Here is a 17,517-nt window from a genome sequence, read left to right on the forward strand (position 1 = left end):
AAACCAAAAAAACAACCCCTAAGGACTGTAAGCGTGGTTATCGTTCTTTTTTTCCACAGGGAATATGAGAAAGCGTGCTGCTCACATCAGATAGGCTTGTGGGGACTTTTGTTGACTGAACTTCACTACCACATATGTTCAGTCCTGTTACTTCAGCGACAGCTATGAATAGACCTCCTCTCATACCTGAGGGGAAAACAATTTAAGTCACTCATTTAATGCAGGTTTTCAACCTAACCTTATCATCTGTATAGATTTCATCACAAATGTGAGTCTCTCACTTCCAAACCAGATGTTAGATGTCCTTAAAATAATTCATATCACTGTCCTTCACTCCCCGCAGTCTGTGACAGCTGCTGTGGTGCTGATGGCTGCAAACCATTTCACAGGAACAGAGGCAGAGATGCTTCATGGATGTTTGAATTCAGCACAGAATCTTTTAAGGAGAATAAAGAGAGGAAAATATCTTGCCTTGACAAACAGGAGGATAAAATGGATATCTCAGGGAATGTGTTGTTGGCTGCCATTGGCCAGAGCTGAGCATAACAATGTCTGTGAACGAAGAAATCCCTCACCGGCATCATCGAGCTGAAGGTAACTGAATTACACCAGAGAATGGCCACCGAGCATCAAATTTAAGCTCAACCGTTGCACTTCACAGTCCATTAGAAATATTTTCTTTCCCAGAATATTGCTTCTCAAGCATTCACTGAAGGCCTTTCCTTTCAGTCCGCTCTGCATATCAAGCCTGGATATTTGAACTGCACTGAGGCCATTTAGCGGAGGCATTAAAGCAAGATGGGGAGCGCTCAGGGCCGACAGAAGGTGCGTCCCCTCGGAAATAGACTGGCAGTGTCAGACGGTGAAGGCTGCTCGTGTATATAACTGTTGATAGTAACAATAACTGATTGTAATAACCACAAATTAAAATGTCTGCAACACAGATTTATAGCACTCAAAAATCACGAATTACAAACGAGATCAAGAAAGTCTGCAAAGATTCTAAACTGGAAATTCTCAAATTTAGTTTCCTTACTATCTCAGAAGCCGCAGCAGAGTGCAAAGCCTGGCATATACTTAGCTGTTCTCTCCTAAAATCTCTTCCCCAGCTACTTCTGGTTAAACTACCCCCACTTTCCTCTGCAGTAGCCAGACAACATAGTGCACCTGTGCTAGTAAGACTTCATTGGGCTTGGAAGATTCCTTACATCTAGTCGGGTTTTGCACCTGAGGATACAAATCATGGCTGCTTTTGGGGAAACCTTTGTTATAATTGTAGTAGAAAAAACTGTTAGAAGGGTGCACATCCTGAAAACTGCAAAATGCACTTGCAATGCTTCCCATTGCTTGGGTAGGGGAGGAAAGAAATAGGACCCCAAAATATTGCAATGTCCTAGTCTGGGGCAATTCCAGTGATTTTAGTGAAATTAAGCTGTGAATGTCAAGTCTTATTTCATTATCTTCTATCCCTTTCTCTGAGACATCTCATTAACACAGAGAAGGATGTGAGCATATGCAAGAGACTACAGCAAGCTACCATGTGAGAGCAGCATCAAGGTAGTCCTGCCAAAGTGATATTTACCCTGCTCGGGAGAAGGAGATTCATTATAAATATATGGAAGGCACGAGAGCCAAAAGTCTGTCTTCTCACTGATATTACAATTTATGAATTTGACAAATTCTCCCTGAGAGGATGTAAGGACTGATAAATTAGTCAAAGGGATAACTCAGCACTATTAAGAGTTTATTAGGCAAAAAAGTGACAGCAGGACTGTCCTTTAGGTATAACAATATATGTGCAAAATTTACAGCTCACTCTTCCAGATTTTCTAGGAAAAAAGATCACAGAAAAAGACAAAGAGAAAAACAGAACAGAAGACGAATACTAACAAACTAATTAATTCTTATTTTTGTCTCAAGGACACATACCTAGCTACCTAACTTTTAATAATCAATGCACCTACAGTCATGAATAATGTATTTTAACTAGCACTGTTCAAACCTTACACTATAAGGTGATCATTTAAGTACATAAAGAATTCCATTTTTTTCAAATGGGAACAGTCTGACACTTCCCTGCCTGTTTACAAGTCTTGTATCATAAAAGTCATGAAAGGTGTGAGACAGTCTGCAATATAATTAACTCGGAAGCATGCACCTATGTGGATGTATTAACGTGCATTACCAGAATCAGCTATTCTCAGACGTCAGAGGAGAGCAGCCCACCCCTCACATGTTCAGACCGGCGGGGGCCTGGCACAGGCTCCATGCCGCGCCTGGAGGCTGCCAGCTCCCCGGCGTCTCGTGGCATCCGCTAGCTCCTTATGGGCATGCACAGCTTCTCCAGCAAAATATCCTGGCCATATGATAATACCAATTAAAATAAATCTCCTAAGTAACTTGAGTCCAGCTATGCTTGAAGTCAAAAAGACAAAACGTGTCTTTCCCTGACCTACCTTCAGGTCTCCTTCAAGCAACAGTTGCACCAGATTTATTTCTGAGAGGTTTTAAATGAAACCTTTAAATAACACATACAGCTCTCAGCCATTACAAAGTGCTGTGATGGCTTAAGAAATATTCACTGTGATGGGTACCCTTTGAAACTTGAAACATCATGAGAAGAGTCTAACCTTGCACTGCTGAGGAGAGTGACTGCAAAATCGCATCACTCGTGAGATGGCTGGGGAGAGAATAATTCCTGGCACGGTTTGGCTGCTGGGCAGTGGGATGCTGCCATGGATATATAAAACCTGAAGGAAAACATCAATTCAAATGGATACTGAGAGCTTGAGAAACTGCCGAAAATTATAATGCAAACTGAATGTGCAAGTGCAGACTGGGGTGGAGGGGTGGAAAAGGAGTCATGCTCAAACTTGCAAAGACAAGCTTAAGCAGAGGGGCCAACCTGTAACCCCCTCCATGGTGCAATAGCTCAGAGCATCCACCTTTCCCAAACCAGAGGAAATGGGGGAAGCCTGTGCTCTTCAAGGACTGAGCCTTCTCAGCAGGCAGGCTACAGAAAGCCAATTTTACCTGAAAAACTTCCTAATTAAGGAAGTTAATTTGTTCACACATTTTACACCTGAGCCCCTCCCTATCATTTGAAATCGTTTCTCCAGGCAGCATTTTGCAGCCCAGGTGCCCCCCAGCAGTGGCACCTCGGTGGCCAGCCGTGGGGGTGCAGGGGGAGGCGCACAGGGTGTTTGGAAGCACCTGTGCCACACTTAGGAGAGGAGCGTATTGTTGTTAGAAGAAATTCATGATAAATGTTTATTTTTCAGTAAGCTATTCCAGAATAAAAATAGATGCGGTGAGGACCTGTCAAAGTCTTTTGCTTATCAATTTTTGCCGCATATTCTCATTTCTTCGCAGTCTCCACTAAATAGAAAATCCTTCAAGTGAGGTTAAACACAGAGCATTATTTTTCGGGCTGAAACCAGCAGGATTTAAAATGAAAATGACGTCTCAATCTAGAAAATAATGATTCTATATCTCATACTTTAAGGCGGGACAAGCTACAGAGCATCCTGCGGTTCGAACACGAAGCTTCAGAGAGCTGCCAGGTCCCCAAGGTGCTGCCGGCTGGAGCGGGTGGCCCCATGCAGGGGGGGGCTCACACAGGGCGCAGAGGTGCAGATGGTCAGCACCCAGCCTGGCTGAGGAGAAGCTGCGGGAGCAGAGAGACAAAGGAGGAAAGGGAGCTGGTGGGGCTGCAGAGTCACACCGATGTCCCGGCTAAGATGGCTCGAGGTGCTGAAGCACTATCAGTACGATCTCGTTGCAAACGGCAACCAGAGTAACAGTGCCCAGTAACAACAATCCGACCCCAAAGCAGGGGGTGCTCTCCAGTCAGTCTCTCTTTGACTGCTTTTATAAATGCAATGGCAGACTTCAGAGCACCAAGACCCATGGGCACTGCTCTGGTCCTCCCCAGAGGAAAAAACGGGAGCCATGGTTTTCCTTTTCCTTCTTATGCCCAAATGAATCCCAACGCACCACGCAGCATTTGCACTGCATAGGGGAACTCCCGGAGCTGTGAGCGCGGAGGCCTGCTGCCCCTGAACTAGCACGGTCCTTGCACATCCCGCCCAGAAAGCAGCAGAGAAGAGGAGCTGTGAGGAGCTGTCCTGTCCTGCCAGGCCGATGTGATCCATCTGCCCCCTGTGGGCACCTCTGTGCTGGGATAAGCACCGGGCAAGGCTGCGGGAGCACGGCGCTCTGCGAGCCGGAGGGGTGAACCCAGGTCCTGCAGGTATCGCAGGCAGTGCAGTCACCGGACTGCCTCTTCCTCCTGACCTGCAAGCACAATGCTTGGAGATGGATCAGGAGAAGAGTGCTGCAGATATTTCTGTGGTACAAAACGTGACTGTAGTTCTGCAAGAGCATTTGATGTTTCTTCGCCTTATTCAGGTGATGGACAATTTTTTTCCCTGACCCAGATACTACGTAGAGTTTTTCAAGCCTTGTATTTTCATCAGCCTCAACAGTAAAGAATCCCTATTTGTCACTCACAGGAAACAGTTTAAAAGCATTATAAGTACACATGTCCATGCATCACGTAGCAGAAATTAATATAGTCGAGCAGCAGTTTAAGCACTGTGCTCATACCTACACACAAATATGTTACTAGCAAAACAAATGTCAATTTACAACTAAGTCGATATTTTCCTGATATCATTGCTTTGCTTTTAATACAGTGTATAGTTTCTTGCTGTTTTTCTGTTTTACATTCCTGGAAGAACAAAACAAAACATAGCGAGCAGGGCTACAGCAATCATCCCAGTGGGAAAAGAGGTGCTCACGGGTGAGGAATGGAGAGCTACACCTGATGCAGAAGAGCTCCAGAGTGGGCAAAACCATCACAAGCCCAAGTCATCCTCAACTGTTGTATTTTTCACAGTTTTGTATCAGGAAGATTTTAAAATTTGGGCAAAGAATCTGAATAGCCAATTGCTTTTTATAGGACATGGATAACAAACTTATTTGTGTGCCTTTGCAGATACCAGTTCCTTATGTTATACAGCAATGTTATATTTATTTTTAGAAACATTAGCTCCTAGTGCTTTAAATTTTAAACCTTTTTTAATTTAAAAAAAAAAGTGATTTCTCACAAGATGTGCGATCTCTTATATAGCCCACTTATTCTACTGATCTCCTTCCTTTAGCAATTTCATCTTCATGTAGTCGCTCTTTACTCTTTCACATTACATTTGCAATAATACTTTGAGTGGCCCCTTCTCCTCTCCAACTACTTTGTTATATTTCCCTCAACACCAGTCCCTGTCAACCTTTCTGACTTCAGCCCATGGGTAAGTCAGGTCGTTCTGATGCTCATAAAGAGCTTCACACCTTAAATAAGGCTTTCTGCCTGAGCTGTGCAAGTTAGAATAACAGGCTTGATTCAAATACAATAAAAAGCAATTTGAACACTTCACAAGAACTCAAGCTGAATTGAAACTGGAGCTGTGGCAAATTACACCAGCTAAAGATATTAGTGGTTGGGATTTTTTTCCCTGCGACTCAGAGACTCAATTCTAGCTACATTCCTACCTTTGCTGATACAAGTTCCCACCTATTAGGGATCAGCTAAGCAAGGTTTGGAAGGCTGTATACAGCAATTTCCTCTAGCCCCAAGTGCACCGTACCACAGTATCCAGGCCAGAGCCTTTCATACCTGGCCAAAGCCTCAAAGCAGTAGCAAACCTGGATGAGCAGACACAATTGCAGATATAAGAACTTGTTAATGGCTGTTAGTTATTTATCTTCAATATCAAACGCTTTGTCATTCCCCTAATTTCACTAGAAAAACAGTAACTCTTGGCTGATGAAGTCACAAATACAAAATTAGCTCACACGATCATCACGTAGGCAGTCACAACACTTAGAAAAAGCCAGCACTCAAAAATTGTTCACTTGTGGTTAATCAGAAGTGGTCACTGGGATCAGCCACAGGGAAAAAATATATAAATAAATAAATAAAGGAAAAATAGTTTGCAAACTTTTTTTGAGCAATTTATAATTTTAGAGTAAAGACGACTGCTCACACATTTGCATATGTTATTTTTATGCTGCCAGGCAACCCTGCTGGTAAGGCAGCTAGAAGTGACTCAGAAAGCATTTTGTTAGCTGTTAGATCTGATTGCCATAATTAAATTTTGATGATTTGTTTGTTCCTTTTTAAATTGTTATCAAATACCTACATCTCCAAAGGCTTCACTGGAATCCACCTCCACCGAGGGGATGCAGAGGACCGCCAGGCTCATTTCCCTGCAGCACAGGGGTTAAAATTGCCCAAGTCCTGGGCTTTCACTTTCCAAAGCAGGTCCTTCATATGGGAGCTTTGGATAATGGATGTGTGAACAATTTTTAAGACAGATCCTTGTTTTGACACAGCTGCACTAATGCACATTCCTCATTTACTCATGTATATTATAATGATAATAATTATTTGAGAATAAAATAGTAAGAAGCTGGATTTTTTCCTTACCTTTTTGGAAAGCAGGCAAAAGCTATACAGTAGGTGGAAGAGTGTACCAAGTAACAGACTTTTGAACACTCTTTCTTACTGGTGGTATGCAGTCTACAGGAAAAGTAAATACATTGGTATGTATAATGCGTCTGTTCACAACAAACTCTTCAAATTTTGCCCTGTCACCGAGGCCAAGATATTAATCTGACTGAAGGGATCGGATTAGAGCAGCGATAGTGGAAAGCTGAGAGACGCCAATACACAAAATTAGCCCTGGGCTGGAAATAAATGAACCAGGTCACAGAAGTTCAGGTACCTCTGAACATGGGAGCAGCTGCCCACAAAAGGGCAGGTCTGGTTGATTTTTTTCCCTCTCCCCTTAACAAACTCTGGAGCATTTTGGTTTCAATTTAACACTCCCCAGTCCTCCCTTGTCCACGCACTCACTTGCTCTTGGGTTCCTCAGCATCATCAACAACCCTTTCAGTTTTGTCTCTTGGAAGGATGGAACAGGCAATGCCATGTCAGTGATGCTGAGGATCAACACAAATGAATACACAAGCACAGCACGGGATTATTTGCATAGCAGTGCCCATACATCTGCAGAGGTGTCTGCAGCCCATATTCACTATTCACAGCTTACTGACGATGAAATCAATGTCCATTCCCAACACATGGAGAAAAATGAGAACTGACATGCACTGTTCTTGTTGTCATGCTGGTCAGAGAGAGAGGAGCTTGCAGCACTCAGGAAAGCATGGTTTTAAAATGGAAACTTGCAAATGTTTGTCTTCTGTTTAGGAAAATGGGCAGGGATTGCACTCCACTCCTGAAAATAGAATCATCTGCCAAGTAATTTCTATGTAATGCTAAGGAAAGGAGAAAAAAAATCACCTTGAAGATGCCTGCATAGGTATTGAGCCCTCAAAGCACCTGCTAACTTAAAAGCCCACAGACTTACAATGCTACTGAAAATCAAACCCTTACATCTATTCAGACCCTAACCTTTCTGGCAAGTACATGGGGACACCAATCCTTTGATACTTCTCAACAGATCTCAGCTAAACTCCTTGAATATCCTCCCTCAAGGTGCCCTTCCCTTCCAGCTGTTTGTCACTTTGATGCCCTCAGTCTTGGCCAGAGATGCTGCACGCCTCCTGTTCACTACCATATACTAATGGGCACTGCTGCAACACTTGTCTTGATCTCAGAGCTTTATCAGCTCTGAGAAGAGCAAAATATGAGGGTGAACCTGACCACAGCCACTCTCACAGGTGGTGAGACTGATAACAGGGGTGGTGGGAGACCAACCCTCACCACGCTGCCAAGCCCACCCCAATGCCTGCGGGCGAGCAGCTGCCCAGAAGAGCCACTTGTATGTCCAGCATCCAGGCAGCTCTGGGCACTGTGTTCCCTTCTCACCAGTGCTTAAAGAGGGAAATGCCCATAAAACAAATGCCTGCCCAGGAAGGTCTGCTGGTCCAGCCCACAAGAAGCACAACCACCTCATTACCAAACAACAGCGATGCTGATTTCCCTGTTGCTGTGTTTGGGAAAGCCACAAATTAAAGCAAGTTGCTAAGGAGGAGGAGTAATTACATGTAAATCTCAATGTAAGTTAAGAATGGGTTGGAGGTTCAAATGTTTTCTTGGGCTCTGACCCTGTTCTTGCAGCAGAAACAAACAGAGAGCCCAGCAGAAGCGCTTGCTATCCATTCAACTTCAGGCTTGATGAGAAGCATCTTCCCAAACACTGAGAAATTTGAGCAAGGGCACACAAGAGCAGAACGAACTTGTTACACGGGCAGAAGCTGCTGCGCACCAAATTCTGTTCATCTTAATCTGCCGCAAAACATTTCAGATGCAGACATGTATTAGCAGAAAAAAGATGTTGAATGAGTAAAAGCATGCACATGCCAGATGGCAAGCTGGAATGACTAAGAGAGTTGTCACAAGGAGCACAGCTATAGATTGAGAAGCTTGGCCTTAATATATCCGATTCAGCATGGAAGCCCTCCCAGGTCAGGGCCGGGGAGCTCAGCTTGTGAAATTTCTCACTTTTAAGGCATTCTAAAGCAAAAGCTGCAGCACTGCGAGTCCCTGCTCCTGGTGGGCAGGATATAAGGTCACTGCATTTCAAATGCGTTTCCTCCCACATTAGTACAGTTTCTTCTTTTATACTCATTCTGCAACCTCAGTGCTTGAGCCCACCTCTCCTAAGTGCTCAGCACCTTTTCGCCCAGCTCGGACCCCTGCCCGCCAGCTGAGGCTTGCATGCCCTGCTTCTACCCTGAGCTCAGCCCTGCTGCTGGGGCTCACTGGCTCTTGAAGCCTCAGGTAATTGACAGGCTGTCCAATTTTACATGCAGATCTTCCATTCATTAGGAGGTCTTTTCAAGCTAATACTAAAAAAATTAGGTTTTGTGCAAGGCTATTTTTCTGTAGAACCATCCACATTTTGCTTTTTCACTCTGTTTATAGGCCATATAAGTAGGACAGGCTAGAAATTCAGGCTTAGTCACCAAATTCCCCAATGTTTGGAGGTACATGAATCCCATGCTGATAGCTCACTGTTAATCTGCTCTTAGAAGATATGAAATATTTGTGTATTTTCAATGGAAGTGGCAACTCCAGTCTCCAGCACCTGAGCAAGCCACGAACAGCAGCATCACCAGGAAATACAACAGCAAATCAAACTGAAAAACCCAACTGCCCTTTTATGCTTCCAAGAAAACACGTGGTAGCTAAGCCAGATCTGCAGCTAAGTTTGTTTCCACTGTGCCGGTGAGTCTCAGACTCCTTGCTTAACTGCCCTCAATTAATTAACTTTCAGCCTAAGAGATTCCAAGGAGCCTGTCGCAGAGCTGGCAGCCAGAGCGTGCCCAGCCCCGTGCAGGCCATGGCCAACGGGGCTCCTGCTGCGGCTGGCCCAGCTCCCCGCCTCCTCTTAACGGCAAGGGGGTCAATACCAATTTCAAAAAGATGCCAAAAATACATTTTTTTGTTTGTTTGTTTTGCAAACCTTAAATATTAAAAAGCTCGGTATTTGGAGAAAGACATTCAAATTAATATGGTTGCACGTTTCCTGGCTGGCTAAGTTTAACAAATGGGTACACTTCAGAGTCTTCCATGTAAGCCAAAGAGCTCACAGAAATAACTTTCCAGTCACGTACATCAATTTTGAAGCTGTGACGGCTTCCCTCCCTGTGGACTTTACACCAGCTTTACATCAGTGTTAACAAAACCAGGACTGAAGGCTGGATCCTTAAGGCAGAAGCTTGCACACCACGGCAAGTGGGGGAATCTGCCCCTTATTGCTTTTACTGCCTCTTAAAAGAGCATTCTGGCATAAAGTCCCTGGGTGAGAAAACGTTGTTTTGTAATAAATATGGGGTTTTAACTGAGCACTATTTCCTTTTAACAAAAACATCTCCTTCCCAGGGAAAAATCTGACTGTTTTGGGAGGAGGGGAGGAAAGTATTCTCAGAAGTCTGGAAACTGCAAATAAGATGCAGAACAGGAAAAAGAAATCAGAAGGGAAAACCAAGAATATGAAACTACTAAAAATCAGTTCCCATAGGGCAACACTTCTATTTCTACATCGAATATTTCATCATCATAACTTTTTTTTCCTCTTCTTCTGGTTTATGTCCTTAAATGAAAATTTTTATTTTAATTTTTCTGAAGGAAAAGCTAACTCCACCTCATTTGACCAGACCAGGAATTAGTGAAATGCAGTTTAGCAATACCCCTTTCTCTTCCCCTTTCCTTCTCCTCCCTCTGGCCGCGAGCCTCCCCGAGCACCGCGAGGAGCTGCCCTGGTTGCACACGGGAGGGCTCAGCCCCAGCACCACGGCATGGAGAAGAACCAGGGACAGAGAGTGGAAGGGTTTCGTACTGGGGGCCTCTGCCGCCTAGCAGACATTTGACGTAGCAGAGGGCTCTGCAGCTCTCCCGCTGGCTAATACCCTAAGGCAGGAAATAAATCTCTTTCCTCATGCAGTGAGGTTCTGTTCAGAGGAGGCATGGGACAGTCCTTAATTTGTTAGAAACATTTCCTCGCTGTCTCCTGCTTCTGCCAGCACCATAAGATAGTTCACAGTTTCTGAAGACAAATTCTGTTTTTCCAGATAGAATATGCTTTGTATACCTGTATGATAAGACATCACAGAAACACACTCTAGGGGTGAATAAAGGGAGAAAAAGTGCTGTGTCAATAATTTGCTAGCTGTTCCCACTTTGCTTTGACAGCAGAGTTTCTGCTTTGAGGCAGGTATTCAGACAGCAGTTTAATAGACAAGAAGTGGCAGGGATTTCAGCAGCAAATGGATGAATGGATCATGGGCAAGGAGAGGGCATTTCTCCACATTCAGATCTGTTTTTCATAAAAACTGCAGACATGCCTAAACCTTTCCAATATGCTACAAAGTTGTGCAGCTGTCTCCTTCCTCAGCTCCCTCCAGATTCAAATGCAAATCAAATTTGATGGCCTCAGTATGTAATTTTGTGCTACAATATACCATGCTATGTGCATTAAGGAAATTGGAAGCATCTTTTCGATCTATTATCCTCTTAAATCAATGACAAGATTTGCATTCACTTTTACAGGACCGGATAAAATCCCTAAATAGGAACTTCTAGGATGGTGAGACTTTTTGCAAAGAAACTTTGCAGAAAACATAATGGTAGCTCAGGTTAGCAGGGTTACGGGTGAGCTTGGCACCTGTCCCTCCATCCTGGAAACTGCACCTGCCGGGGCTGAGTGTGCCCCAGGCTAAAGGATGCTGCAGATACTCGAGGATGCTGCTGCTCTGCCACTCACAAGGAGGGGAAGGAGGAGGAGCCCTCACAGCTACCACACCCTGTGCGAGGAGTTGCTGCCGACTGGCACAACTCAAAAAAGTGAGGAGGGAAGAGAGAATTTAAAAAAATCGAGTCATCAAAAATCTTTAATTGCAAAGGCCAAACGATACTAAGCACTCAGGCATTGGTCAAGGTCTCCAGCACGCACAGAACCCCAGGGAGAGGTGGGTACTCACTGTTGGGGTCCACGTTCTCACAGAGCTCCGTCTTCGCCTCGCCGTTGGGCCTGTCGCTGGGCTTGTGCGAGAGCCGGGACGACATCGTCGCTGCCGTCACCACAGCCTTGAAGCTGCGCTTCCGCTTCTGGACGTTCAGCTCGGGGTGGAAGATGATGATGTACACTTTCGGCATGTAAAGCATCCCCAGGGCCACTGAAGCACTTAAGTTCATGGATATTGTAAGTGTGGTAGTTTGTATGTAGAGCTAGGAGACAGAACACATGAGGCACTATTACAAATAAGATGACTGGGAAGCAGGCTGCAGTACTCAAAGAGAGAACATTAAATACGACCAAAGTAACTGCGGTGGGCTAAACACAGGGCAGCAGAGCACTGCGCGCTGCAAGGAGCAGCAGAAAGGTGAGCAGACGGGAGCCAGCGGTCAAGGCAAGCCCGTGCAGCCTGGGCTCTCCTGGGGCCTCCAGGAGGTGTGCCGGTGGCACCACAGCGGGCAGGTGGGGTTGTCCGACCCAATTCTCAGTATTCGTGCTGGTGCTTTGACCAGTGGCTGTGACACCGTGTGCTAAAATTGTTAACCATTTAAAAACTTTTTTTTAATTATTTTTATTTTTTTTTTTATTTTTATTGAGTTTTCAACCAAAAGGGGCAAGACTTCCACCCTGCAAAATGCCATGAGGTCCAACAAGCACCAGCTAGTGGGGTATCAGCAGCCCCTTCGGAGGCTCAGTGCTAGAAACATTTGGTGCCTTTAACAATACAAGTTCTCCTGTATGCTTACAGCATAGCTTCTTTTTATTTAAGGAGTGAAGAACAGATGTGGATTTCAATAGTGCTGGTATAAATTTAAACTTAGGTCTGCTGTACATTATAAAGAAGAACACTAAAACTATAATATAGGTTAGTAAAAAAAGACCTTACCCTTTTTTAAAAAAATGATTTTTTTCTTGTTTTTACTATACTTCAATTCTGTACAATTCATTGAAATAACTGCAGAAAATACATAACAATTTGTGTGCTCCTGTCATTTAGCTACGTTTATTATGAAAAAATTGTATATATTCAAGTCAGAGAACAGCTACTCCCATGAGATCAGCATTCAAAGAAACCACAAGTATTTTAAAGCATACTCTGCAAATACATAGGGTTAGAAATGCCTTTTTTTTTAATTATCTTTTTAGAAGTACATTTGATAGATGGACTAGAACAATTCTTGTAACTTGAAAGGATTTTCCTGAGTTAAAAGGCACAGGCAGCACAATACAGGTGTGAGGGAGCTGAAAAAGGAGCAAACTTCCTACAGATCCTATTCAAAAATTAAATGTGTGTCAAAAACATACACATGCAAACATTATTACACATTGTGGGTAGTTCCTTCAAAACACTGTTTTCTCTTCTCCTTCTGTTCAGTGCTAATCAGTTTGAACTTCTGATGGAAAAGCTCCATAAATAAATATAATGGCACAGTAAGATGCTGACCCTGCCCAGATACTTCCAAATTCTTGTATCTGGAAAAATATGAATGTCTCCAGACTTGCTAGTTATAGCTACATAATTGTTGCTATCATACTGATTAAGATGACCACTGGAAGCAATAAAATGCATTATGGAAAATATAAAAAACATGCTGTGCACAGACATCTCTCTATACTGATGCACACAGGCAAAAACTAAAGTGCCTTCTCAGTTCCTATTTACTCATTACCAGACGGAAATGACACTGATGTTATCAGAATTTTGCCAAAGCCAGGACATTAGGAAATAACCCTTCACATTTTGTGAAGAAACGCTGAGCCAAGCCACACAATTCGGGGCTGGAAGGCAGCGTGAGGGGTCACCTAGTCCAAAGCCCTGCTTTATTTTCGTGCAGTAGGGCAGTACTGCTGCCTGCTGCAGGGTTACCGCACGTCTAGTTATTCCTCACCTTATGCCTTGCCGTTGAATGTTGTTGCACTACATATGTATCTTCCATGTCTTTATTTCTATGTATATAAGCACAGCGCATATTAATCTTATAAGGACATTTAAAACAGAAGACAGTTTGCTGCGCGTTAGTTTCCTTGGAGCTAATCCTCCTTTCGGTTACATTCAAGTAAATGACCTGTAACTCAGTTGGGGTCAAGTGCATTGCACTGGTGTAAATAACACTGATTTAAATATTTATTAAATTAATAGCTTTTTGAAAATTAGAAATTTAAGGGCTGAAGGATAGGCAGGAAGATGCCCTCTTTATCCTCAAAATGTTTGCAACTTCTACCAGCGTTCATCCTCGCTAAGTAAGGTAATTATTATCTCCAGCTCATAAAGAGCTCCTGCAGTTGTTGGGAGCTGCAGGCTCACAGCGCCTCTGAAGCCGGGGAAGCTGTGGGCTGCATAAATGACAAATTACATTACACCTAGGGACTGTCGGACTCAGCTCAGTATTCAGACCACATACCTCTCTGTCAATAATTCAGAAGAAAGCCAGCTAACGCAACATCTGCAGTCCTTCTGGTTTAGTCTGAGAAGGACGTGGCTCTGTAACACATTTAATAACGTGCTTCTATATACAAGGTACGTAACTAAACCTGACAGGCAGTGAATGTGTAATAAGTAGTATGAGACCTGCATTTCTACAAGGTTAGAGAAGGTCTGTGCTAGCGAGGGGCTCTGTCACCAATACAGAACACACATGGGTACCGCCGAGGGGTGCTTTGTTCAATGCTATTCACAAATGACTTCAACTCACAGCACGCCTGTTCAGGATGCCATATGGTGAAAAATGCACAGTAATATTTTGCAACTAACTTTTGACTCACTTTTCTAGAGAACATAAAAACCTTTACAGAAAAAGCAGGAATTTGGACCACAAAATTGGGGGGGGGGGGGGGGGTGCAACAGGTGCCTGGCCAAGCCTGGGGTGACTTCCCCTGAAGGCAGGGCTGCGGCCATCCCAAATGCTGCAACCTCCAGAGCACCACAAAACATTTTTATCTAGGTGCACGCAGGCATTAATTCTGATTTCCTCATGCTATTACGGGGTTGAGGGTTAAACTATTATTTAATCAGTGGGGTCTTGCAGCGTGATGCTACCTTGCAAACGCTGATGGGAGATAAAAGGAGAGAGAGAAGAGAGCTTTTGTAGAACAAGGCAAGATGAGTGACACATAATGCTTCTCATGACAAATGGGAGCTTTATACAGATAAGGGAAACTAATAGATATGCTTATTATGCAGAACCGCAGTTTTATGTATTTTATCTTTGCTTTGTGGTTTTACCAGTCAAACATAAAAATGCAGTTTACATGAAACTATTTCATTTCTTATTTCGCTTCTTCTGATAAACTCTCTGAAAGCATTTTAGATGAATGGAAATTGGTGATTTAAAATACAAAGGATAAGATTTAACTGACAATGGAAGTCCTGTATGCCTTTTATAGATTGCCAGTGAAACCCGGTAGTTTCCAAACTTGAGATAAAATTAAGAAATTAAGATGCAGATTTAGTGTGAGAGGCGCCACCTTGACTTGAATGAGAACTGGAGTTGAACTAAGTATTTCTGGTGGAAACCAAAGCTTTTGAACAGCAATGCCATTTTGGTCTGCAAGCCCACTTCTCTGGAGGTTTGCAGGCATGTGTACTGCACCACCCGGGGAAACTCGCTCCGGAGGGTTTCTCTCACATCTCTCTCTCCCCTCCTCTCTCAATCAGGCACTAAATTCTAACAGATTTTAACTTAATGTTAAATGTAACAGGCTGCCGTTACAAATTCCTCAGACTTTGAAGCAGTGCACCAGAGAAACTAAACCCTAAGGATATCATTCACATGCAAAGACACCTAGATTTTATCATTTATTTTACATAAAGGATTTCCATTTGAATTTTAGATTTCTATGTTTTCCAGATTCTTGCTTTATTCATGCAAGTGATGAAAATTACCTTAAAAACCTTGAGAGAAAATTAGACGGGTCCTGAATACACACATCTAAGAACCAGCAATTTTTATAGCACCAACTACATCAATGGACAATTTTGCACGAGTTAGGATTGCTTTCAGAAGCAAAGCACCGCAGGATCAGACCTATCAGTCTTCACTAATGCAGTGGATAGATTTCCGACTGCTGGTCCATAATAACTGAACTTATAGCAGCATTTCTTAGAGAAGTCTTTTTAGTTAGCATTACTTTTGTAGCCTAATTTTTGCATTCATAGTCTAATCAGGAGCAACTGCTCCTTTCATCTAATTCAGCTTTCTAATTAGGCAGTGAATTGTGTTATTTTGTAATATGGAAATAAATGGGTAATTTCAGATATTTTTGGACTTGTGTTATCACAAACCAATTTATCTCACTTTTATATGGGAATTAAAACAAATGTTCTTAGAGATGAAGTAGACAGTTTATAAATCTCCCAGAAGACTCTTGCAGGTCATCTGCAGATTCATCTCATCCGCTACATTATGTTATGCAAACATAAGGATGAGAAACATTTTTAATAAAAACTAAAATTAGCTCCCACTGCATTATGTTTTTGCAAATATATGGAAAGCAGAGACTTGAATATAAATTTGTTCTCAGACACTTTAGTGCCTAATGCTCCCCCTTATCCACCAAAGCTACCACAGCATTTTAAAGGCAAATGAAAAAAAGATGAAAGTATCTGTTTTTTTTTCTCCAGTGGAGGCTTTGCTTGTACTTTTACAACTGCAGATCAGCTTTGCCTAGAAAGAACCAATACCTTCTGTCTCTAAACAAGGTGCTGCCCACTTGTCACCCACCCAACCCATCACAACGGGCCACGTCGTTTCTCACGGGGCCACACCGGCTGTTGTTACCGTGGCCAGGACCCAGGGCAGGTATCACTGCATAAAAATCTCCAGTCACAAAGCACCCCTGAAAACACCCTAATTTGGGGACAGGCAGCAGGCAGCCTCCTGCATCCTCTCCAGGCCCCTGAGGCTGTGCCAGGCGGGGAGGGCAGCGCCATGCCCCGAGCAGAGAAAGGCACCCAGCTGGCACAGCTCGTGCCTCCCCCGTGTCCCCAGACAGCTTGATTTATGGATGTCTCAGGCTACTGCGACTTTACCCAGGCAACCATGACTTTCCACAAGGAATGTGCACTTCTGTTGTCTGAGAAATATAAAATATTTCATGTGAAGCAATCCTGTCAGTTCTCTTTACCGACCTGGCTCAGTAATCCTCTTTTCACGCCCCACTGAGGCTTTCCAACAGCACACGCATGCATTTCGGGTTCCTGCCGCTGGCTCCTGCAGATACAGACATACACTTGCTTTCTTCACTTGGATGGTACCAGCTCAACTGCAAATAATACCACGCCGCCCTGAAGCTTATCTGCTGACGACTTCCAGGACCCCTGTCTCCATCCCCATCCTTTTAAGCATCATAATCTGCTAAAGTTGTCATTTAGCAGTGCCCTTTAGAGAACAGAGCAGTCTTGAAAAAAACAAAACAAAGCAAAATCTCTTTTCCTAGATTAGAAGGTTTTAGCGGCGTTTAGGGAAAGTGGTTTCCCTTTCTTTCAAGCTAACATTATTTTGGGAAAACAGAACAAAACAAAATCCCACCACCAACAAAAAAATACACCCTGTGGACACCAAGCTCCAGCATCCCCCCAGCTGGTTATCAGGAAGATCACTTTTTATACAAAAGTGGCAAACATCTGGGAAGTGATCCTGAAGACGGAGATTTGCAGTTGCAGGAGGTCATTTAACAGACGAGAGAGGGCGACCACAGCAGTTGCCACTGTTGTAGCCTACTGCTCCTAATGGCATTACTGCAATCCACGCTGTGCCAGTAGTTCAGCATGCTTTTGTAGCATTGGATTATCTTTGCGGTGAAAGGTATGTGCACATGCCAACACACACAAGTTGTGTACTTACGACAGACACTAAAGGTTGTGAGGTCAAGCAACCAAGCGCTGTAATTCAGAGCAGGGCTGCCACGCACACCCTCGGGACTCCCTCTGTTCGGGGGTACAGATGGACGATTATCTGAGGCACTCTTTTCCCCT

General features: G+C 43.6%; 1 protein-coding gene across 4 annotated transcripts in view; it reads right to left on the reverse strand.

Moving 5' to 3' along the window:
- GRM7 (glutamate metabotropic receptor 7) overlaps positions 1–17,517 on the reverse strand; it is a 266,715-nt gene that overhangs the window by 17,352 nt on the left and 231,846 nt on the right. For 3 of the 4 annotated variants that reach the window (XM_050712778.1, XM_035546870.2, XM_050712779.1), the window contains one exon: positions 11,509–11,755. The exons of the other annotated variant lie outside the window; for it this stretch is intronic. In XM_050712778.1, the coding sequence (XP_050568735.1) occupies positions 11,509–11,755 (247 nt within the window). The remainder of the gene's footprint in view (positions 1–11,508; positions 11,756–17,517) is intronic. 4 annotated transcript variants of the gene reach the window in all.

Source organism: Cygnus atratus, chromosome 10 (genome assembly GCF_013377495.2).
Source record: "Cygnus atratus isolate AKBS03 ecotype Queensland, Australia chromosome 10, CAtr_DNAZoo_HiC_assembly, whole genome shotgun sequence".
NCBI lineage: Eukaryota > Metazoa > Chordata > Aves > Anseriformes > Anatidae > Cygnus > Cygnus atratus.